The 23,985-nt window shown below is 43.5% G+C and overlaps 1 protein-coding gene across 8 annotated transcripts in view; it reads left to right on the forward strand.

The window, feature by feature from the left end:
- Positions 1–23,985, forward strand: part of syne1a (spectrin repeat containing, nuclear envelope 1a) — a 126,311-nt gene that overhangs the window by 91,124 nt on the left and 11,202 nt on the right. For 7 of the 8 annotated variants that reach the window (XM_037085984.1, XM_037085980.1, XM_037085983.1 and 4 more), the window contains 39 exons: positions 1,847–1,987; positions 3,065–3,178; positions 3,384–3,545; positions 4,004–4,198; positions 4,315–4,488; positions 6,396–6,587; positions 7,397–7,528; positions 7,637–7,737; positions 7,890–8,040; positions 8,235–8,363; positions 8,492–8,653; positions 8,757–8,972; positions 9,079–9,180; positions 9,270–9,389; positions 9,479–9,679; positions 9,791–9,964; positions 10,085–10,216; positions 10,309–10,505; positions 10,689–10,821; positions 10,918–11,100; positions 11,247–11,396; positions 11,538–11,714; positions 11,796–11,951; positions 12,042–12,197; positions 12,294–12,464; positions 12,701–12,834; positions 12,955–13,159; positions 14,087–14,269; positions 14,388–14,534; positions 14,649–14,803; positions 15,132–15,279; positions 15,369–15,463; positions 15,548–15,782; positions 16,240–16,434; positions 17,759–17,884; positions 19,079–19,234; positions 19,810–19,968; positions 20,605–20,771; positions 23,588–23,750. In XM_037085984.1, the coding sequence (XP_036941879.1) occupies positions 1,847–1,987; positions 3,065–3,178; positions 3,384–3,545; positions 4,004–4,198; positions 4,315–4,488; positions 6,396–6,587; positions 7,397–7,528; positions 7,637–7,737; positions 7,890–8,040; positions 8,235–8,363; positions 8,492–8,653; positions 8,757–8,972; positions 9,079–9,180; positions 9,270–9,389; positions 9,479–9,679; positions 9,791–9,964; positions 10,085–10,216; positions 10,309–10,505; positions 10,689–10,821; positions 10,918–11,100; positions 11,247–11,396; positions 11,538–11,714; positions 11,796–11,951; positions 12,042–12,197; positions 12,294–12,464; positions 12,701–12,834; positions 12,955–13,159; positions 14,087–14,269; positions 14,388–14,534; positions 14,649–14,803; positions 15,132–15,279; positions 15,369–15,463; positions 15,548–15,782; positions 16,240–16,434; positions 17,759–17,884; positions 19,079–19,234; positions 19,810–19,968; positions 20,605–20,771; positions 23,588–23,750 (6,189 nt within the window). The remainder of the gene's footprint in view (positions 1–1,846; positions 1,988–3,064; positions 3,179–3,383; positions 3,546–4,003; positions 4,199–4,314; positions 4,489–6,395; positions 6,588–7,396; positions 7,529–7,636; positions 7,738–7,889; positions 8,041–8,234; positions 8,364–8,491; positions 8,654–8,756; positions 8,973–9,078; positions 9,181–9,269; positions 9,390–9,478; positions 9,680–9,790; positions 9,965–10,084; positions 10,217–10,308; positions 10,506–10,688; positions 10,822–10,917; positions 11,101–11,246; positions 11,397–11,537; positions 11,715–11,795; positions 11,952–12,041; positions 12,198–12,293; positions 12,465–12,700; positions 12,835–12,954; positions 13,160–14,086; positions 14,270–14,387; positions 14,535–14,648; positions 14,804–15,131; positions 15,280–15,368; positions 15,464–15,547; positions 15,783–16,239; positions 16,435–17,758; positions 17,885–19,078; positions 19,235–19,809; positions 19,969–20,604; positions 20,772–23,587; positions 23,751–23,985) is intronic. The other variant, XM_037085985.1, reaches the window with a different exon arrangement.

The raw sequence follows: 23,985 nt of genomic DNA on the forward strand, positions 1-23,985 counted from the left end.
AGAGGATGTCTGAGGGTAACAGCTTTAACTCTTAAGTATTCTTACTGTAATTTTCAAAAAACTGCGTACAGTTACATCTGCACAATTAAAGTTAACAACAGTATTTTACTTCAAAATGTAGGCTGCTTGCATTATTATTAATAATATTATTAATCTTCAGTTGGGCTGCACCTATTCACTGGTCCATGACAGGTAAACCTTAAACAACCTGATGTTCAGAATAGGCTGTCCCTCTCTATTACTATTATCCTGCTCCTCTGCATCTATTTCTGTCTGATTTTGTACTGCACAGAAACAACACAGAAAGCTTTTTACCCTTATCCTCCTTACACCTCAAGTATTCCTATTCTGACTGTGTCCCGTTGTGCTGGTATAGTGCTGTGTCACTTCCCTTTGCTTCATATTAGCCTAAATCTGTCTGCCTGCTACTACAGTATGTCATCCACGGCTCGATCATTCACTTTTGTGACTTTTGTGTTGGCGCATAAGAAACCGCCTCACCGTCTCCTCTTCCTCTGCTTCTTTCTGCTATAATTCAGATCTCTTAGCCTCTTTGCTCTATCACTGCTGTTTGCGGTGAGTTTGGTCTCAGCAGGCCAGGAAACAGGATATTACTGCATGAGTGTGTTTTTGTGTGTGAGCCGAGCTTAAGTCATTGTGTATGGAAGGCTGCTGATATCCTTGACTTTTTACTGTTCAACATATTTGGTACACAGTCTGGTGACAGTACTCTAACTAATCTCACTGTGTCGAACCGCTGAGTTTCCCACACATGCCGGTGTGCTATGCCTTTCGTTGCGTTGCGTTGCATCATAAAGCCCGGGAAAAAATCCCACGAATTTAACAAGGTCCTGAGTCAGTCGGCCAAGTTCTGCATTAACTGCCAAAAAGCAGCCCAGTAGGGCTTGGCTCACATTTCAGCTCTGCCTCTCTACTGAAGCATGCAGACTCACAGACAACTGTGCTACAGTACTTCTAGGACAGCTGCTGCTGCCGCTGCTGTGTTAACTATCCCAGTCTCTGTTAGCGATGCCATAGTTGCTATGCTTAGAGTATGGGCCTTGTTCTTCTTGTGGATTTCTCAGGGCTGTTTACTGTTAATCTCATGTTCTATCACATTGAAAATAGCTTTAATGTCTTATTAGGCTGTGCTCATACATCAGATGATGCAAGTGTTTCTTATCTAGTTTTTTTTAAGAGAAATGTTGCTGGAAAAAGAATAGCTTTAATATAAAAGAAATCTTTAAGACTTGTCTGTGATAAGGATCTTGTCTGGATGCGACGTACAAGGGAAGTGTGTCTGTGATGGAAAGGAAATGACTGTGGTTCTGAAAGTGCAACTCTACAGTATGTCTGAGTATGTGTGGTGTGAGCAGTGTCTGTGTGTATGCACCGACTCCATGTGTGATGTTTAATTTCCTGGTAATGGTCATTCCTTTCCCCTGATGTATCCTGTTAAAGATCCTAGTGGCTCATTCATTGCCAGTGGAATCCAGAGTTTGTCCATTTGCGAGCACAGAGCAGTGCTACTATGAATTATGTCTCTCTAATGCTGTGCTGTGGCAAATGCATCGCCGTGTTTGATTTCAGTAGCAGCAATGTGATCCGACTGATCTCCTCTCAGTGTTATTTGATTACTCCCTATCTAATTAATCAGCAATGTGCTCACTGCAATCTGCCTAACCTGCACTCCCCCATTAATTTTTATGCTCTCTCCTCTTCTCTTCATTTTTTTTCTCTGTCTGTCTCCTCATTCCTTTGATCTGGGCGTTTTCTGTTTGGTCCCCCACCCTTTTCCTCCACCTGCTTCTTTTTGATGTGCGTTTGATGTGTGTGGTGTGGTCAGATGACAGCCGGCCGCTGCCACACACTCCTCTCCCCTGTGACGGAGGAGTCAGGGGAGGAGGGCACCAACAGCGAGGTCTCCTCTCCCCCTGCCTGCCGCTCCCCCTCCCCGGGGGCTAACGCTGACGCTCCTCTTAACCAGGTACTGCAAACCCCACCCTGGTCACCTCCGAAAGCTCTCCAGCATTACCTGATCTGCCCCACTTCCATACTCCTACCGTCCAATTTACATATGACACCTCAAATTCACAGTGTAACATAATTAGAAACCATCACTTTCATCTTACAAGTCACAACCCAAATATGCAGTCTAAACTTCTTCTGTTGACTGAAAATGATTTGCCTGATTGACTTGCTAAGATGGACATGCTACCTCTGTACCCCATCCCATCACCACCACCTGATCCCCAACACAAAGCAAAGACCTCTCCCATCATCACCACGATCAACACAATCGAGGTTTGAAACAGCTGGAAAGCTGCTGTGCTGCCCCTGCTTTCCCTGTTTCCGCATTATGTTCGCAGATTTACTTTGCCGAAGTAATTTGGTTTGCCACTTGCTTTTTTTGCTGAGCTATGAAGGAGAGGGTGTCCTTGTCTAAATAGAAAGTAGCTTTTTAGTGTAACCTCAGACTTTGGATGGTGAAACATCAGCTGTCTGTTCTGGGAGAAAACAGCGAAGGTCATGGTTGTTTTTTTTTAGCTATTACTGTGAAATGTAGATTACGTGTTTCTGTCTCGCAATGTGTCAGTGAGCTTAGAAGGCAAAAATCAATGAAGTCAAAGGCAGTTGGAAAGTGATGGAAGGAAATGTCATGGGAGAGAGTTAAAAGTAATGTCATGGGACCTCTGCCAGATGCCGCTGAAGCAAAAACATCCCACAACGAACAAAACAGATGTCACTCACAGATTATATATGGTGATTACTACTCTTACATTCTGGACCATATCCTTTCTATGGAAGTATTTGAGCTTGCGGGTGACCTGATTTACCTCTGTCATGAACTACCATAACCATTAGCTCATGGGATACTGAGTTTAGGTGCCAATTCAGTTTCAAATATTCATATTCACTGTTGACAGCGTGTCTGATGACATAAAGACACAGCAGAACTATCGCGCCATCTTCAGTGAACATCAGAAACACTGCAGCAAGTATATATTTTACATCGCTCGGTCACACAGTCTAAACCTACCCTCACTGTGTTGTTGTGCCACAGGGCCGAGGCACGCTAAGCAGAGCGCCCCTCCAGGAGCTGTACGACCCGTCCATGGAGACCAGTGCTGCTAACCTGGATGACCTGCAGAGGTCCTGGGAAACACTCAAGAATGTGGTACGTGAAATCATTAACTATATTTAGAATTTGGGATGCTATTTTTTACAGTTACGACAAAATCAGACAGTTATCTTTGGTAAGCCTATAATTATTGAGATTGTAACTTCAACTGGTATTACATTGAAAAAAAATATTTTTTCCCTAGCCCTTCATCCACAGCTGCCATCATTCACTTTATTTCTTTTCATCTTTTCTACAACAGATCAGTGAGAAGCAGAAAAGTCTGTATGAGGCTTTGGAGCGGCAGCAGCATTATCAGGAGTCGCTCCAGTCCATCTCCACTAAGATGGAGTCCATCGAGGGAGCACTCAATGAGGGCCTGGAGCCTAGCAAGAGCCCTGAGAGCCAGATGGCTGCACACCAGGTGAGAGAGAGAGAAGGGGGACAGAGAGGTCCAGAGATATTGGGGAAGTTGTGATTTTGATAGAGAGAGACAGCGGAGGACTGAGTGCACTACAGTTAAAAACACTGAAAGTATAAGTACATGTTAAGCATAAATCAAAAGGCAGACAGAAGAAATCTCTTTGGGAAAAGACAAAGCTGACAAAAGACAAGCCTTCTTTGAGAGAGTAGAGATTGACTTAGGGGTTTAATATTGCACTAGCCTGTGCAATGGTTGCACAGACTGCATGGCACTGCTCTCTGTTGCTGTGCCAGCTTCACAGCGACGGGATACAATTCCTTTTTGTAAGGCTACTTACTTAGTCAGGCAGTTTGGACAAACCGTCTTTTACTGTTCCCTCATGCCACCTTCTTCATAATCTCCCTTTTATCTGTCTGTTATCTTCATTTTTCACACTTTTCTGATCTCTATTGCTCCAGGCTCTGATGGATGAGATCCTGATGCTGCAGGATGAGATCGGTGAATTACAGACGTGTTTCTCTGAGGAGCTGGCAGACAGCGACAGCGATGGGGAGGCTGGCGACCAGCTGGCTCTGCAGTCTACTCTCACCGTGCTGGGAGAGAGGATGGCCACCATTCGAATGAAGGCCTCTGGTAAACGGCAGCTGCTGGAGGTAGGCACTCAAATATGATATTAATTTACATCTCCCAAATTTGCATACTCTCATTCTTATTTACATTGCGCCTCACACACTGAATCTAATATGTTCGTCACATTGACTTACTACAGGAGAGACTGAGTGAACAGCTAGAAGAGCAGCGACAGGAGCAGGCACTGCAGCGATACCACAGCGAGGCAGAAGAGCTCGACCACTGGCTGCTCAGCACTCGTGCCACTCTGAGCTCTGCCCTTCAGCCCCTTAATGAAGACCTGGACATGGAGGAGCAGCTCATCGACTGTCAGGTGAGATTTACATTTCTGCTTTCATCCAAAGCTCTGCTGACTGAGTGAGTGAGTGCTGAAAGAATTTGGGTTTGGTTTGTGAAGATTCCCAAGGATGGCAATTTGGTTGTCTTATCTTTTCAAACTTTTTCTGAACTGTCACATTCAAAGACAACTTTTGAATTCCAATGGCCGCACAAGGCGCAGCATGAAAGTCTGTATGCTGTTGTTTTATGAAGAGGGGGCTATCAAAGAGTATCTGGCTCCATTGCTATTTTCATAAATAGCGACTATCCTTGGATTCATTCCCTCAGTGTTCTATTACTGTTACTATTTTTGTCACGCGTAAACTGCTCAGTTCAGAACAGGATGGGAGGCCTCAATTGTCCAGTGATTTGACACATTTTTAGGATTAGGACATCGGGATTAGGATTAGGTTCAGACCATGTATCTCTCTCTGATTACCCTCCTCATTAGTCCTCAGACATTCCTTTCCCAGCCCAAGTGGTGTACCCCCACTTATCCCGTTTCCATGGTAACATCACCTTTATTAGCACGCATGAATACATGGGAGCAGTGGTCAATGATCCACATGTGGCTTGTAAAGATTATTTCACATCTTTGAAGTAGGTAATAATAAACTAATCACAAATCTTTTTCTGAGAAAAGAGCTCAGATGTTTGTTTACATTTTAAGATATTGCGTCTTTCCCACTAATTACAAAATTAAACAGTGACTTATAATCCAGAATTCTGCTTTTTGTTGATTTTTGTTCAATCCCAAGAAATGGTTTTGTGTGCATTTACGTTGATATAGTCATTTAAAATAAGTATTATGGGAGCTCTCTATGAAAGCATTAGTTACACTGTTCAATATCAAAACTGATTCAAATAGATACCTAAATATTCATCCTATGTTGCACCATAATTGGTTTCTCAGTAACTAATGTAAGTTCTGTGGCTAAGGCAAAATCAATGTTTAAAGTCTGTGTGTTTGTTGCAGCTGAGAGACAGTAAGCTGATTACAGCTCACATATGGCTCCTGTGGAGCTCAGGTCTAAAGGTCTGTCTCATACTGATCTTCATCTCTCCAGGTGGTAAAAACTGTCTGCAAGCATAGATTATTGTGGTATGAATCCAGTGGTTTGGCAAGAATGAGAAAGGATAAAGGAACTTAGAGAGATGAATTGAGGAATAGTGATGAGAGAAAGCATTTCAGGCAGAGAGGGAGCAGTAATACTGATGGGATGAGAAGAAGAGGATTATGAAATATAAACAGCTTTTGTCAGACAATGTTAAAAGTAATGTGTTATTTAATATTTATAGTGTTATTTTTGCACCTCAGGTTTGTTTGTCTGTTTTAACTGTGTTAGTTGTTGAAAACTATTGTCTAAAAAACCACACAGGTAAAAAGAATAAACAAGGGCTCTCCATTTCCCAGTGAATGACACGGTGAAAACATTGCATAGATGGAAAAGAGTTACATGGCAGCACTCTGTAATGTCGACAAAGCTGTGCTGTGTAGAAAGACCTCCCCACCTCTGCCAAGAGCCCTTGTGTCTTTGTGTGAAAGACGGGGCTCCCACCTTAATCCCCCTCTTTTCCACCGCCATACAATTGCGCCACTTTTCACACGCATCCTGGACAAAAAAGGGAGGGTCTCTCTTTTTGTTGTTCCTCTTGTTGGGAAATTTTAGCGAAAGAGTGAGTAGGATATGCTGAAAAGGATTGAAAATACAAAATGTAAAGCTTGAAAAATAGTACATTGAGATATACTATATCAAGTAACTGCACAAGGGATATTTTAACTATTTTTTTCTACATGCCACTCTTTCAGCAGGTTACGGCAAACAATCAGGAATATAAGGTAGCTACTTAAAATATAAGGTTGTAGTTCTTTTAATATGTTGTGTAACTTTGCTCTTCCAGAACATGCTGTTTGAGATCGAGCAGAAAGTGTCGTATCTGTCAGAGCTGTCCGTTCACAGCGAGAGCCTGCTGTTGGAGGGTCGGGCCGAGACCAAGGGAGAGGCGGAGCAACTCACCTTAAAACTGCACTCGCTCAAAGACAGCCTGATGGAGCTGCAGCAGATGCTGCAGGACAAACAAGTTGACATACAGGTGTGAATGGAGGTCATGTGTGTTTTGTTTCCCCGCCATCTCTGTTAATCTCCTCTCATACTCCCTACGCATTCCCACATGTTTTTCCATTTCCCAGCTCTTCCTTCCCTCCTGCCTCTTTGCCGTTTTGGTTGTACTGTGCTGCATTATGTGACACTGTGTAACAGCATCAATGGTAGTATTGTGCAAATACTAAAGGTCACGTTATGTTCCTCCATAAAAGTCCACTGTTTTTCACAATGGAACAACAAGAGCCTGTGTGTCTCACAATGGGCCTCAGACAGCAGACAAAAGGATGCTACCTCATCACATGCTAACACTAGATGTTCTGCATCAGGTGTGTTTCTGATGACACAACATGTTGGTCTTTTGCTCTGTGTCTTTTTTGGGAAAATCAACTCAATTTTCCTCTTCAATCTCTCAGACTCCTCAGAAAATGATTTTCCCTTAATTAAAACCCCTTGTTGCTCGCCTCCCTCAATGTGCTCTTTTGGTAAATAATGACATTCATTCATTCAGTCATTTATTCATTTATAAAATCACTCTACACATACGAACTGCTTATTTGTTTGTTTTGTTTGTTTGTCCATTTCAAATGTTGCCAACAATCTCAATTTAGAATACTGTATAATGTATATTTTAATATTTCAAAATGGACTTATTCTAAAAAATTTTACGTAACTTGTATGCCCCTTTCTGCTTTCAACAAATTCACAAGCAGATACAAAATATTTTTCAAAATATTCTCTCTTGTTAAACTTCTTGAGTTTTTTTAAGTGAGTGTTGAAGTCACTCTGTCTTTCTTGCAGGGTTCATTGCAGGAGCAGGAGGACAGTGAGCCAGACTCAACTCTGTCCCAGAGTCCTAATGTCCAGGATTGGCTCTCTCAGGCCAGATCCACACGCACACAGCAGCACCATGACAACCTTCTTCGACAGAGGGTAAGAAGAAGCTGAGCTATTGCATAGTTTTTACATTCACCAAGCCCATATTGAGCATATTTTGATCATTTCAAATTATGATTAAATGCTGTATGGTGACTTCCTTAGGAGCTGCAGGAGCAAGTAGCTGAACAGAGGAGGCTGCTCCAATCTGTGGCCAGTGTTGGAGAAGAGTTACTCAGCCAACAGACCACACCCAATGGGGACAGGTACTTTTTCCTCTGACACTTTATTATTCCTTCCACATTATATATGATTACAGTAATAGTATTATGAATGTTTTATGCTTATTTAAGGAAGCTTGGAATCATTTATCAAAATACTGCTCTCTCATCACAATACACCTGTCTCCTTCCCACAGTGAGGTGTGCATCCCAGGAGGAGTGTTACTGGAGAGTGAGACCTTGTCTCCTTTGGACCAGCTGAGACAGCGCTGGGAAAACCTGAATAAAGATCAGAGCACAAAGCTGCAGCTTTCCCTCAACTCTCTGGAACAGGACCAGCTCAGTCCGGTACAAATGCAGTACATTATGTTTTAATAGATATTGTACTATTTGGTTTTGATGTATTGAGTTGTTTTAAACTAATGCGCACTCTATCAGTGCTTTTTCTTCCCCCCATGTAATTCAACACCTTCATTGTTATGTTTGAGGCCAGTCTGACCTTCAGCTGTTTTCTATGTCTCATTTGTCATCATTGTGTGCAGGTCCTCCACCGATCCCGTCTGTCCAGTCCGAGTATGGTGTTTAGAGGTGATTCTGCCAGCCAAGACTTTCGCTCTCCTAGAGCTTTGTTTGAGGCTTGCAGCCAGACTCTTGAAAGAATCGCCACAGAGGTGAAGCACAGTTTCTATCTCATTTTAATCTCTCATTCCATGTATTTTCCCAGCTTTGATAAAGCACAAAAGCATTCTTACTGACAACTTTAAATGCACTAAAAACTAGTCTTTGTTTGTCCTCACAGGCAGTGAATGGTGACAGTAAACTGATCAGGCATACAGTCCAGCAGGACCTGTATGCTGCAGTTTTGGCAGCATCCTCCTGGTTGGATTCTGCTGAGAATCAGCTGCTTTCTGGTCCTGTGCTGCTGTCTGAAGATACAGAAACACAACTTACAAATCTAGAGGTACTATAGAAACTACTAAAACATAATGTTCCAGACACATACATACAGATTACATGATTAAAAATCTACTAGCGATGTTACTGACTTCAGCTTTTTTTCCCAGGCTTTGAATAAACAACTGAAGGCAATGACCAGGGAGGTAAACCTGTGCAGAGAGCTTCTGGGTGGAGGAGCAGGCCGACTGTGTGGAGGAGAGGAGCAAGGCCTGATGGAGGACACACTGGAGGGCCTGCAGGAGAGGATGGGGTTGCTGGACTCCACCCTGGACCAACACTGTGACGGCATGAGGGACAGGCTGCAGGAACACTCAACCTTCCAGGTATGATGGCAAGAATGTCGAACCATCAGTCTGATTTTGATCTCACTTGAAACAAGTGATTAGAAAGCTAGCCTCACCTAGTGTTAACATCTGTTGTCCTTTCCAGAATGAACTGAGGATGCTGTTTACAGCTCTGAGTGAAAGTAAACACCAGTTGCTACAAAAGATGGCCGGAACTGTTGACCGGCCTGCATCCAAACAGATAGAGGTATGATAACAACAACGGGAAAGTACACAAAGATACAACATATAGGAATCCCACAGGTGCAGTGAATTGATACTTTGTTTCTTTTGTAGACGCTATCAGAGGTTGAGGAGAGTCTGAGAGAGTTTGAGCAGAGAGTGACTGAGCTGAAGACCAGAGCAGAGGGATTCCAGTCAGACCAAATATCCAACCAAGAACTTCTCAAACTACAGGTAATATCATTTTTTTTGCTCTTACAGTGTTCCCCCAGGGTCATGATCCTAGCAATCTTTATGCCTGACATATTGGTGAATTTATGTAGGATGCATACGAGGAGCTGGTGCTGATGGTGGGCTCCAGACGTAGCAGCCTGAACCACGGCTTGTCTCTCAAGACTCAGTACGAAGCTGCTCTTCATGACCTCACAGACCTGGTGGACACTGCTCAGGACAAGATGGCTGCTGATCAGAAGATGACAGTGGCCTCTGTCATAGAGGTCCAGATGTTACTGGACAAACATAAGGTAAGCAGGGGTTGTAAAGGGGGACAGGATGTCACTGAAGTGCATAATTATTGTTGTTTATTTAGGGATCAGTTTCTCTCCTTTCTAACATTGTCTTTCATGTAAATACAGGAGTTTTTCCAGGGTCTGGAGTGCCATATGATTCTCACCCAGACATTCTACAGTAAAGTATCTGGTCTGGTGGCACAGAGGGAAAGCCAGACCCTGGAGGAGACCATGGCCTTAGCCCACAGTGTGCTCAAACAGGCCCACAGGAGAGGGGTGGAGCTGGAGGGCATACTGGAGGTAGGCATGACTGATAAATAGAATGATATTTACACACATGAACGGTAAGGTGGAGTTAAATAAAACAACAGGTAGCATATGGTACCTTAGCCATTCTCTTCTTCCATCTCTCTTTGACAGTCATGGAGCAGGCTTGTAGAAGACTACCAGGCTCTGTGTAGACAGCTGGAGGCTGTAGAGTGTAGCATCCCGACTGTAGGACTGGTGGAGGAGACGGAGGAAAGACTCGTTGAAAGGATCAGTCTCTACCAGGTAAAGAACTTCATAGATAGAAAGCTGTAGTCAAACATAACGATAGTATTGAAATCTTAATTAATCATACATCCATCTATCCCCTATTCTAGCGTCTGAAGGCCAGCCTGACGGAGCATCAGCCCCAGCTGTACCAGGTCCTCGAGGAGGGCAAGAGGCTCCTGCTGTCTGTTGGCTGTTCAGATTTGGAGAACCAGCTGACACAGCTGGGAGAACACTGGCTCTCCTCCACCACCAAGGTCAACAAGGAGCTGCACCGCCTCGATTCCACACTAAAACACTGGAGCAGGTCAGGGTCTCAGTTTGTTTTGATTGTCACGAATCAAATCTCAAATTAATTCTCAAATTAATTCTGTGGCTTTTTGAGTCAGCAAAATAGTTCTGGTCTATAATCCTGTTTGTAGCTGGAGGCTGAAAACAGTGAAAATGATCCCTTACATCCTTCATATTTTGTCCTGTGTATAAATATCAGGTACCAGAGTGAGTCAGCAGAGTTGAGCCACTGGTTGCGGTCAGCTTTGGACCGACTTGAGTTCTGGACGACCCAGTCAGTAACAGTGCCTCAGGAGCTGGAGACCGTCAGAGACCACCTCTATGCCTTTCTGGTGAGTTTGTTATGCAGCAAAAATGTACCACACACCAAATAACATCGAAATGATAAATTCCAACTTCTCTCACTGTCATTTTCCTTTTTTTTTTAGGAGTTTTCCAAAGAGGTGGATGCTAAGTCGTCTTTGCGTTCATCTGTGCTTAGCACAGGCAACCAGCTTCTGCGATTGAAAAGAGTCGACACAGCTGGTCTCAGGACAGCACTGGGCCAAATCGACACTCAGTGGGCCGAGCTGTTGACTCGTATTCCTGTGGTACAAGAGAAGCTACACCAGGTCTGAGAACAGCAGCTGTTACTCTTTAATGATTGTCAATTTGTTCAAAGTAATTTCTTGTTGGGCTAAGTGGTATTATAAATACCATGACATACAGTCGCTGATGCTTTTTATAACATTGTAACCCCTTGTCTTTCATCCTTTAGTTGCAGATGGAGAAGCTGGCATCTCGGCATGCTATCACAGAGCTGATGAGCTGGATCTCTCTCATGGAGAACATCATAGAGGAGGACCAGGACAAAATCATGGGAGCTGTAGGCTCAGAGGTGGTGCAGAACTTCTTGCAGAAGTATAAGGTATGAAACAGTTTTTATTTGTATTTTAACTCTCAAAGAGTTCAGAAGTTGTACCATTGTGGTCGAGCTGCAAAAGAAGCTTTCTTCTCTTATTCTGTCTTCCTCGTCACAGTCTCCTCACGTCTCAATTGTATTTCACAGGGTTTTCGTATAGATCTGACCTGCAAGCAGTTGACAGTGGACTTTGTAAACCAGTCAGTGCTGCAGATCAGCAGTCAGGATGTCGAAGGAAAGCGCAGTGACAAAACAGACTTTGCTGAGAAACTGGGAGCGATGAACAGGCGATGGCAAATACTACAGGGGCTCATCACTGAAAAGGTAATGTTTCAGTCAGTCTGAAAGGTTTTCTTCTTATACTTCCAGTATGCTAAGTGGTTCTGAATTGTGTTTGTATTTCAGATTCAGCTTTTAGAAGGACTTTTAGAAGGTTGGTTGGAGCACGAAAATGAAGTTCAGGCCTTGAAAACCTGGCTCACACTACAAGAAGAGAAAGTGAAAAAGAGACACAGGATAGAGGACGTAGCATCGGTGCAGAATGCACTTAAAGACTGTCAGGTATGCAGACATACAGCAAGTACGCCACACATATTTAGAGTTTTTATAATGTCCACATTTCTGAAAATAACAGTAATGTTGTTGTTGCAGGAACTTGAGGACTTAGTGAAGGAAAAAGAGAAGGATCTAGAGAAAGCAGAGGAACGAGGAAATACTCTCATCCAGGATAAGATAGGCGCAGCCTGCTCCGTTGTCAAGGAGACCCTCAAAGGACTGAACCAATCCTGGGCTCATTTGGACCACATGGTGAGCTTCTTGAATCCCTTATCCTCATGATTATAACATTTGTCTGTGTGCTTTAAAACACTTCAAACTTTTCGTCTCCCATTTTTTTCCGATCAGATAAGTCAGATGAAGGTGAGCCTACGGTCGGTTCTGGAGCAGTGGACGCTCTACCGGCGAGCTTCAGAAGAAATAAATGGTTACCTGATGGAGGGGAGGTACTCTGTGTCCAGGCTGCGCCTCCTAAACGGGTCTCTAGAGGCAGTGCAGCAGCAGGTGGAGAGTCTGGAGGTGAGGAGTGTAGAAAATAGACTGCCCTGTTTATTTTGAAAAATGGCACAAACCTAAAAAAATCTTTCCACACAAGTAGTAGTGCGTAAAGTCTTTTACTCCCGAAGGTCATTGTGAATAAGAACTTTTACAGAGGTCAAAGGGGAATTCTCACTAAATGTAAACAACATGTCTTGAGCAGCTTGAACATATATTACAGATGAAATTAACTTTTACTGGGTGTCTGTGTTTTTCAGAACCTGCAGGAGGAGATGGATAAACAGGAGAGCAGCTTGAGGAAGTTTGGCTCTGTAACACACCAGTTACTGACGGAGTGTTACCCGTCGGTGGCTGAAACACTCAACAGAGCCCTCCGAGACGTCAACATCAGGTAGAGATAACAAAACTCCATCTCTGAGTGACTTTAAATCAAACTGCAGGTGTAATCCTCATCATCAACTCGCGTCTGAGCTGGGTTCTGCATGTAACCACGTTTCTCCTTCTGTTTTAGATGGAACGGTTTGCTGGAGCAGATCTCAGAGCAGCTGAGGAGCAGTAAGGCCCTGCTGGGGTTGTGGCAACGCTACAAGTTGTTGTATGGCCAGTGTGGGACAGCCGTTCAGAAACAGGAGGAGCGTGCTGATCGCCTGCTGAAGAGCGCCATGGACAGGGAGATCACAGAGGAGGAGAGTAGCATCTGGATAAAAGACTGCAATGTGGGTAGAGATTTTAACAAAGGAGTCCAACATATGATGGTGTGAATATTGTTTTAGTCAGTAGCTAGTTAATAGCTTGCTTTAAACATTTTCTTCTGTTGTTGTTATCTTCCATGATACAGGTGCAGTGTTATTATTTCTACATCCACCTTTTGATTTTGTGTGGCTTGAACTATACCTTTTTCCCGCTTACCCTGCTTAACCTTGGTCTTGTGAATAAGCACCAAACGGCTTGTCAGCTCACTATGAGAATCGCAAAGCCTCTTTCCCCCCTGCAGAATACCAAATTGCACCCTGTCCTTTTGTCTGCTTGAATGTAGATTCACAGCACAATCTTAACAAAAGCCTTTTGAAAAGGAGACGTGCAAAGGGAAAGACAGGTCCCTGATTTACACTATAGGGGTCCTCCGGTGTCACGCTGAGCTTGTAGGGCCACGCTGGGCAGTGTCTAGTGAGATCCTGTCGTAATACTCTAGACAGACATTTATTTTGACTGAGAGTTACTAATACAAACCATTGCTAACCATTAAGTGGTTTAGAACTGTAATTGTGGGGCATGGGGAGTTTTTAAGAAGAAAGCTTCAAACTCATGTTTCTCTCATCCTGAATTTATTCATGAAAAAGAATCTAATGTCTGTCGTTGAGTTGGAAAACAAATACCACTCTCTGCAAATGGAATCCTTTCATCCCATTGGATAAAAACAAAAATGTAAAACTATGTGACAGTTTCTCTTAAATCTTGACATGGTGGATTTGTCAAGGCTCACAAAATCTTTTTGCACACTATATCTTATGTATTGAATATGTTACCTTCTTGTCCCTTTGCTTTTAGTGTACATACCATGACATTCTCGCACCTCTCGAAACATTAAGCATTCAACAGCTCTGTCCCTAACCTGCATCTCTCTGGTGACTTTGCTGTTGCAGGCGTGCCTCGGTGACCAGGCGTCAGTGCAGCAGTCCCTCCAGCAGCTGCAGGCTTTGGGGGAGCAGCTGAAGAGCCAAGTTGATGCCTCCTCTTCGGCAGCCCTCCAGACCGACCACCTGTCACTCACACATCACCTAGCAACACTGGAACATGCTCTCCACAGGCAGCAGGAAGTACTGCAGGTAAGGATAGCAGCATGACATACACTATTTCCCGTATAAAACCTTATTATATGAATAAGAGGATATGATTGGTGGACAATCGCTTCTGTGTTCTCACTGTGTCCTTTGATGCTTGTAGTCTGGATCTCAGGCCTGCGAAGGTTTCAGAGAGCAGTTGGACACACTGATCTGTAGGGCTGAAGAGGCAGAGGAGGTTCTGAAGGAGTCGGACCCAGTCAGCTCACCAGAGCTCAGTGTGGTCCAGACACGTATGGAAAAACTGAAGGTAGGAAAAACACTGCTGTCTTTGTTGTGTTATCTGTGTTTGTTCTTCACCGAAAAGACTGGTCATCTGCGTAATTTATGACCCACTGAAAACGTGTAATAATGTGTTTCCCAGGTCCACCTCCTGAAGCTGAGCAGTCTGTCTCCGGATCTGGAACGTGTTAACGAGTTGGTGTATAGATTGCCAGTCAGCGACAGAGATGTTAAACGGCTGCAAAGTCTCAACAGATCCTGGGCCACTCACTGCGCTCACCTCACTGAGAGGTTCAGGTACCTCAAACCTTTATACTTCACCTGTTTGTATTAGCACTGAGCTGTCAGTAACTGCCATAGGACAAGTCAATGACAGTTTCAATATGATGATAAAGGCTTCAAGCCTGTAGAAAGTTTTTTTTATTTTAGGTCTGTTATCTTGAAAGAGTTTGAAAAAAAGCTTGTATTTTATGATGATGGTTTATAATCAATATATTTATTTATTTAAAGGTATACTATTATAAAAGTTTGTGCTGACAACATGTAAATTTCTTATTATAAACTAATAGTAGCATCATCTTTGAGTAATTTATGTTTCCAATGTGTTTCCTCCGTCCCTCTCCAGTAAACTGCAGGCAGTTTTGCTCCAGCAGCAGAGTTTCCTCCAGAAGTGTGAGGCTTGGATGGACTTCCTGTCTCAGACTGAACAGAAGTTGGCTGCTGAGATCTCAGGCAACTACCAGAGTCTGCTGGAGCAGCAGAGAGACCATGAGGTCAGAGCACAGCATTAGAAGTACAGGTGTATCTGTGGCTGTCTTTGCATTTAGGGTGATGTCATTAATATGAAGGTGTGTACTTTCAGTTGTTCCAGGCAGAGATGTTCAGCAGGCAGCAGATTCTTTACTCCATCATTAGCGATGGCCATCATATGTTGGACCAGGGACAAATGGATGACCGGTAAATGCACAATCCTATAAACAATTTCATCTGTATCGATTTATGAGAAGCTGACATGTGATTGTTCTTCCTGTCCCCCTGCAGAGATGACTTCAGTGTGAAGCTGGCATTGCTGAGCAATCAATGGCAAGGTGTAGTGAGGCGTGCTCAGCAGCGAAGGGGCATCATTGATAGTCTGGTCCGCCAGTGGCAGAATTACAGCGAGATGTCAGAGAAGCTGCTACAGTGGCTCCAAGAAGTGACTCGTGATCCAGATGTTCATCAGCCAGGAGAACCAGTCGCACTGCAGCAAGCCAGAAACCTGTTAGATCAGATACAGGTAAGTCACAGGCCATCACTTCACCCATCACTTCAAATTTCTAAGCTTCTCTAAAATTAGCTTGTTCAAATATTTTCGCTTAATTATGTCTGCACGTAACAGCTCTGATTAAAATCACTTTCAAGTGGATTCATGTCGGTGATGGGTTCAGTCTCTGACACTCCCGTTTTGCCTTGAACTAATTATTTTCACATAAAGCTTGTTTACAAAGTTTGCATCATTTATGAGGTCACAGGAGGAGATGAAGAGCTTATTTAGATACTGCAGAGCTCCATTTTTTTTTAAAATCTACTGGTTCAGATCTTTACAAACACAACCACTCCTACCTGAACTTTCATATTTTCGCTAAAAACTAAGCTGGCTTCCTACTAATAAGTCCTCACCCCTCCCCCAACCTTAGTCTCCCTTAGTTAACCTGTACTCCCTCTGCCCACTGTCCCTATCTCCGCTCCTCCAGCTGAAGGAGCGAGTGCTTCAACGGCAGCAGGGGGGCTACATCCTGACGGTGGAGGCCGGTAGGAGCCTGTTGCTGTCTGCTGATGCCAGGGCTGAGTCCATGCTGCAGACAGAGCTGATGGAGATTCAGGAGAGGTGGAGGCATGCCCACCACCGCCTGGACCAGCAGAGGAGGGAGCTGCATGGCTTGCTCAAGGTCAGAGAAAATTATAGTATATATGATAGTGAACAAATATTCTTTTTTTCACTTATTTCTTGGTTTGTTTGTTGCTCTCCTGGCAAATAACATACAAACTGAGGTGCCTTTTTTGATCATTTTACCCTGATTATGTCATTAGTGAAATCGATTTTTTTTACCATCAGACAAATATTATAAAAAGGTAGTTTAAAGTGTGGAAAGATTACTTAAGAGTGCTGGATTATGGGTCATCCTGTGCTATTGTGGGTATGTGAATGCTTCATTTCCCCACCCAATCTGAGTTGAAGGCCAAACTAGAGGCTGTGTCTCTACCAAGCTGCAGTGTGAAGGGTGCTGAAGGGCATCTGAGCCCTTAATGAGTCCATCCGGTTGTACATGCAGGACAGTGAAACCAGGTTATTGTATGAATTATGCAACGCTGCACCTACAGTCCTGAATAGAGCACACTTACATCTGCCCTTTAATAAAATGCCAAGCATATGCACTAGACTCTTTTGCACTCAAGCACTGCATGATGGCACAAAATGCACATGGATAAAAGAATGCCAGCCGAGGGCACAAATCCACATAAACACACAAACACATGCAGAGTGCAGACACTGTGCAGCCAGCTGTAGTTATTTGAACCCTGCAAGGTAGATTTTACTGGCTGTGATGGTGCCATGTTTGAATGTGACTGAGTGACGCATTTTAAAGGATGCATCTGGGACCCTTGCTTTTTCGTCAGTACATAGGTCTTTCCTCTTTTTAATCTTATTCTCCTAAAATCTCAGTAACTCTGTCCTCCTTGGTTTGCACCTAGAGAGTGGCTTCTTTAGCTATTCTTGTCTTACCCTGGCTTTTACCATGACTCTTTCTTCAGGTATGCCCCTTTGCCGCAGCATTTCTTACCAAATATTACCCTGATTTTCCTGGACTGTTGCTCAGAGGCTAAAAATAGCTGTAATCTGCGCCCTTTGGAGCAGAACCTCCCTCTTTTGTGATGAAGCATTGCTAATTTTCTTCTTTGGCTGTTAGATTTTTGCTGTATCACTCTGTCTTCTGGTGTTGCTCGGGAGTTTCAGAGCTGAGTGGGCTGTGTATGGCATGATAATTGATGTGGCTTGCCTTCAGCTTTTGATTGATGCGTGCGTGCGTGCGTGTTTTGTCAGTTTAACATTATGTATTCTGCAGATTGACCATAGTGATGCTTCTGCTGCAACAGCAGGAAGAATTTATGACAACTTTGCTGAGTAGAAGAAGAGCTGCAGTCTGTAATTGTGCTTAAGTACGTGTGTGTGTGTTTTATGCTAATTAGTACCTTGTTTGTATATGTATGTAGAACTGGGAGCGATGTGAGAAGGGCATAAATGCATCACTTGAGAAGCTGAGGGCCTTCAAGAGGAAGCTGTCCGTGCCCCTGCCTGACCACCATGAGGAACTGCACTCGGAGCAAATCAGATGCAAGGTGAGAAAAAATCTAGTATGCATCATAATACTTCTTGCACACACACACACACACACACACACACACACACACACACATACGCACACACACACACACACACACACACACAGATTACCCTCCCTCTACCCTGTTAATCTGGCTACGAGGACAAACAGATCAACAGACAGACCAGTAGTAAAAAAAAAACAAAAATCTTGTTTGTGTATCAGCTGCTGTCTCGTTGTGTGACCTTGTTTGTTCGGTTTCACACTGTTGGCATACAGTCTGTTTAGTCCTGTACAGGGGCATGGCATTTTGAGTCTTTATCTAATTTTTAAAAAATTATGTGTGTCATATTTGAAGATGACTAGTTTTCAGTATTTATTTAACAAATAAGGAACCTGTATTAGTGAAGAATTATTAAAATACATGAAGCTAAAATAAGCTTAGATGCAAACGAGGATGCTGTTATTTCCCCAGTTTGTTCCTGCAGCATTCACCAAATGTGTGAAACTGTGTGAAAATTCCTGGTATGATCATTTGCAGTTTGTGTTAGCCACTGGACACACAGTCCATGTTTCATGCATGACACGTCCTCCTCAGGGAGGAGGGGGCTGTGAGTAGCATCAGCTGAGTAGAGAGGGGGTGGGGAGAGAGAGAGGAGAGAGAGAGAGAGGGTGCATGCGCATGAGAGAGAGAGAGAGAGAGAGAGCACAAGCAAGAGAGAGCATCCCTGTTGGCAGTGGGGGTGTATTTTTGTATGTGTGTGCTTCCTTTTGTGTGTGTGTGTTGCGTAATGGACACATTCTCCAGGTCCACAAATTATTACAGCGCAGCAAAACCGTCACAATGACGGAGGAGAAGGGGATGAGAGGTTAGATTTCTCTGTTGCCTTTTCCTTCCTTTAACCTTGGATGTTGCAATTTTATTTTCATTGAGTGGATCATGTTCCTGTTGTTTTATGCTACTTGCATTTAGAAGAAAGTTCATCTCTCATGTCATGCTGTAATATTCATTGTCAGTCTGCTGTTTTGCTTTTCTGATCACTATTTGTGAGAGTGCAGCAGCTGCAGTCGAGCTTCAGTAGCTCTCTCTGTGATTTTCCTGCTCTATCGGACTGTGGCTGTTGTTATGGGGAGAAACAGGAATCGTCTTAACAGACTCGTCTGACTTATCAATTATCTTGTCAATTCTTGTCATGTCATATGGATGCAGGAGTTGGAGAGCAGCGTGGAAAGCTGGACCGATGACCTTACTTCCTTGTTCCTGCTGAGGGATTCCTTGGAGGGTGTGGTCAGCGCAGATGACATCACAGTCCTACAGGAACGCCTCCAGCTGCTACAGCGCCAGTGGGAGGAGGTCTGCCACCAGGTATGTTCACACTGTTCACATGACCATGATTTGTCCTTCTTTTATCAGACTAATGTTATTTTATTACATCAGTAAGTTCTCAAAGTGTTATCTCATTAAGCATCCAGTGAACATTAATATAAAGAGAAACCTCTAAATTAGATAATGTCGTTGTCTACACAGTGCATCTCATGTAGTACTGATGCCAGCTGAAGATAAACAGCTGTGATACATTTACAGAGCGAGAGTTGAGCTGCGGCTGACTTTGCATGGCAAACATAGGACCAGCAGGGTTATTGTGAACTGTGTGTTACTGCAAACAGGTTTGAGAAAGAATTGATAGGACTGGACAGATTCTGGTTGCTACACGAGGAGGTTTTTGTTTTCTAGCTTTCGCTAGTTGATGTTATCAGACCTCTATTTTTTTCATGTCTTTAAGAGCTTATCTTCCTCTTCTGCCCTCTTCTTTCCTTACTGCTAAAACACCAATTTGTCACATCCTCTTCATGTTTTGACTCTCATATCCTCCCTTCTTCCTCCCTCTTGTCCTCTGTCCCACAATTTCCCCTCTATCCATCCGCCCTTTGTCCCTTTAGCTATCCCTGCGCAGGCAGCAGGTGAGCGAGAAGTTGAATGAGTGGGCCGTGTTCAATGAGAAGAACAAGGAGCTGTGTGAGTGGCTCACACAGATGGAGAGCAAGGTCTCTCAGAATGGCGACATCAGCATTGAAGAGATGATTGAAAAGCTGCGAAAGGTGATTTCAGCTCATATTCTTAACTGAAATAAAATGCTCATATGTAGAACTGAATGGACACAACACATCTGTACAAGCAGTTGTTCAATCATGCCAACCAGATTCAAATTGACTTTGCCAGATCTGATCACTGCTGTTCATTGATTGATTTATTTACCTATATTACTGACTTAATTACATACCTAAATGAGCATTGTTTACCCTGTAATAGGAAAAGGATTAACCTCAGAGTGCTATAGCTCACAGACGAGGGTTATAAACACACATGGTTTTCTTATTATGACACTATGATTTTTTCTATTTGAATAAAATAGGTTAACAAATTGCAAATACTATCCTTTATATTAACTAGTTCAAGCAATAGTTGGGTTAGTTTAGAATGGTGAAGATTGCTTACCTAAAAACATCCTTTTTTTAAAATTAGAGTTTCAATGCAACTTGGGGCTTATTATAGTAAATGTTTACTCTGCAATGAGTGCATCGCTCTGGAAAACACACTGCACTCGGTGATAAATTGATGATGCCTCATCAGCAGCTCTTACGCACAGTTGCATGGACACACACACACACACAAAACACACAAACTTTACACCACACTTCTCTGTATTAACCGGCTTGGTGCGTCTCTCTTTCCAGGACTACCAGGAGGAGATCGGTGTAGCTCAGGAGAACAAGCAGCAGCTGCAGGTTATGGGTGAGCGCCTGGCCAGGGCCAGCCAAGACAGCAAGGCTGCCGAGATCCAACACAAACTCAGCAAAGTCAGCGAGCGCTGGCAACACCTGCTGGACCTCATCGCTGCCAGGTGGGTGTTCAAAACTCTCAAGAGCAGACGGAGAGTGTTGCTTGATAGTAGAGTTTGAGTGGGTTCTGTGAAGGTGGAGAGCAGACGTTCTTTTGATCGTTTCTTAAAGTGCTTCAGGAAGTATTCTTCAAACAAGTCAGGGTCATGAAGTAAAGTTTAAAATTGTGGGTACTAGAAGAACTCAGTCATTATTTGCATGAAAAGAGAGAGGTGAGATTGTCATCACACTTACTCTTCACTATAGACGTCCAGTGCTGCATCACTCCTCCTAGTGGTGAAATAATGATGGCATGTCTCAGCCACCATTCGTTACCATGGAATCCTTCTTGACACTCCAGCACATGTGATGGGGAATTATTTTCCCACAATGTTGCCGAGGCATTTCCTGAGTTCCTTGCTGGTGTCAGTGGGGCCTCCGTTTAAGAGCGCTGTAAGCTAAGCAGAGAGAGGTCACATTCCTCATCTCTCCTCAGCTCTCTTCTTTTGTCTCCATCTAACTTCTTGGCACTTTCGACTTCCCAGAGTTGGAACCACTCTTGTACCAACTCAGTGAATCCAAAATGCAGTAGTTGGTCATATCATGTTTGTTTCTGAGTTGATTCAATGCAGAAAACAAAAACTCTTCTTTCTGTATGTTGTGAATTGAAAGTGACCTGGCCTAAACTCCGATTCGAACTTAAACCTCCCAACCCCCCTCCCCGGCTGTCCTCCGGCTGTTGCCCTCTGGGGCTCTACTGGACGAGGGAAGAAAGGGAGGACAGAGTCTGACCTCATGCCGACAGCTGCATTCTCTTTGTCTCTTATATCCGTCCCTCACTGAAAAACAACTGGAGAAGCAGTTTGTAGCCGTCATGGAGACGATGAAGTTTTTTCTTGCAAATTTTCACCTTGTGGATTCATTCATCAACGTTATTTTTTTTTTAAAGTTTTTCATCCTCTGAGGAAACAAGGATCTATTATTGTTTTCCTGCAAACATATTTCATTGGAGAACTTTTCTTCTCGCTTGGCTCCGTTCATTGACGTCCACTCACATGCATGGAGGCTCCAGCCTCTGCTTCTGTTCACACTCCCTTTGTGTGCGATACTCAGACGCAGGCTAACGCTGTGGCACATGCCTCTGACTGTAAGTCTGTTTTTAGAACCAGCAGCACTTGTCACTCTCAGGCACTCACACTCTCTCACACACACACACACATACACACACACACACACTCACGCCTGTTTGAGGTTCTCTTTTTTTAACCTTGGGAGAGCAACAGTTGATAAGTCACAGTTGTGCCACCCCACCACTACCTCCTCCCCTTCTGCCACAGACAGGGTTTAGAGAAAGTCCCATGTGGAGCACGCAGACGAAAGAGAAGAGTGTTTGGATCGTAGCGCTTCCTGACGTTTACGTCGTCTTTGGGAATTCTGCACCCCCATGGTTCTGGACTTAGGGACGGATGATATGGCAGGATGCTCGAGCGAGGAGGATCTGCCAGATTGCGACTGCGATGTCAACAGGCAGGACAAGCTTAAGAATGTATTTTGAAGGGTTTTTTAAGGCTATAAACAACAAGCTACAGTCTTAAGAAAGAGTGAATTAGCGAATCATGTGCTTTCCTCACACCAAGATGATTATTCGTGCACTAGATTGTGTTTAGTTGTGTTTTGGTGAGATCTTGCCTTGTAGAATAACATACTGTGAGAGATACTGCACATTTCCAATTTTTTTGTACGATTATTTATGTGGAGAGCTACAGCAAGAATGTTTTAAGTGTGTTTCTGCTCTACATAGAGTTTTAGAGGACTCTATCTTCTTTCTTCAATATTTATTTATTTTGTTTTTATGGTTAAGTGCATATCTGGTTCAACAAGTGTGTCAAAATAATTCTTCCAGTGTTCTAACCAGTCTGGGTTTCGATCAAAGGGTGGAGACTGAACATTAAGTTCCAGACAGTGTAGACAATGGCAGGAGTGATAATGCCACAGCGTGATGTAGTGTCATTGTTTTAATAACATTTAACCTGACCATATGCAGTGTTAAAACACATGCTTACATATTTTAACTATTTGCAGTGTGTATTTGATCAAGGTAGAGCAGTGTGTGCAGTGGATTATGTGTGAGGCTATGCAGTAGTAAACGGTCCTAAATTAAGTTGCACTGTGAGATGCCTCATAGCAGATTTAGGAATTTCAAGATGTGGTGCAGCACATAATGCCGGAGCACATTAGAGCTGCAGGGTAGAGCAGTAGACCTGCTAATTATCTCTATTGTTATCATGTTTTGGTATTTAGTTTATGTCATTTTGAATGGCTGCAGCCATCAATCCACATAAAGTCTGTGTTGAGACAGTGAGTGTTGCATTGCTCTGTTGAAGCTGGCTTTTGTAAGAGTTGGACGTTGGCTAATTTAAACATGTTTCACATATCACTGATTGCAGTGGAGAGGTTTTAGAAATGTCAGGCGTTCACAGATCCAAATTGGTTCCCAGTTGCTGTGTCGGGTCAAGTTAGGATTCATCCCTTCCCAACAAAAATATCTGCGCAGTTCTGAAATAATACTCCTCATAATACTTCTGTTCTGTCTAGCTCAACATGGCACACAGTAATGCTTTAAATCCAAAAACAGATGCAAATATGTTTTACTTTACTTTGGTTTTATCCTTTAATCAAATGAGTGATTTACAAGTACCTTTTACAGTGTATTTTATGGTTTGTTGCTATACTGACTCAGTAAGAATCTGTCAGCGCATTTCACCCATACCACACTGCCCGTCTCAGTGTTTACAGTCGCCCCATGCGTTGACCTCCTCTGCCTCTGTTTTTCTTCCAGGGTGAAGAAGTTGAGGGAGACCCTGGTGGCGGTGCAGCAGTTGGATAAAAACATGAGCAGCCTGCGTTCCTGGCTGGCTCACATTGAGACCGAGCTGTCCAGACCCATCGTGTACGACACCTGTGATGACCAGGAGATTCAGAGGAAACTCAACCAGCAGCAGGCAAGTGGGACCGCACACACGAAACATACGCACACTCAGATGTACAAGTACCTCCCCAGACACAAACAAGCACACATGTACTTTTCTGTAAATACTAAATAATAGCAGAACATTATGACTCAGGTCGAGATGGTGGAAAATGAGCAACTCTGAACCGCATGAGGAAATCACAGCATGACTCATGCATACATATCCGGCTGTTTAAAAGCAGCCTACAGTCAGTATCAGTATTCTT

The sequence above is a fragment of the Acanthopagrus latus genome, chromosome 22 (assembly GCF_904848185.1).
Source record: "Acanthopagrus latus isolate v.2019 chromosome 22, fAcaLat1.1, whole genome shotgun sequence".
Taxonomy (NCBI): domain Eukaryota; kingdom Metazoa; phylum Chordata; class Actinopteri; order Spariformes; family Sparidae; genus Acanthopagrus; species Acanthopagrus latus.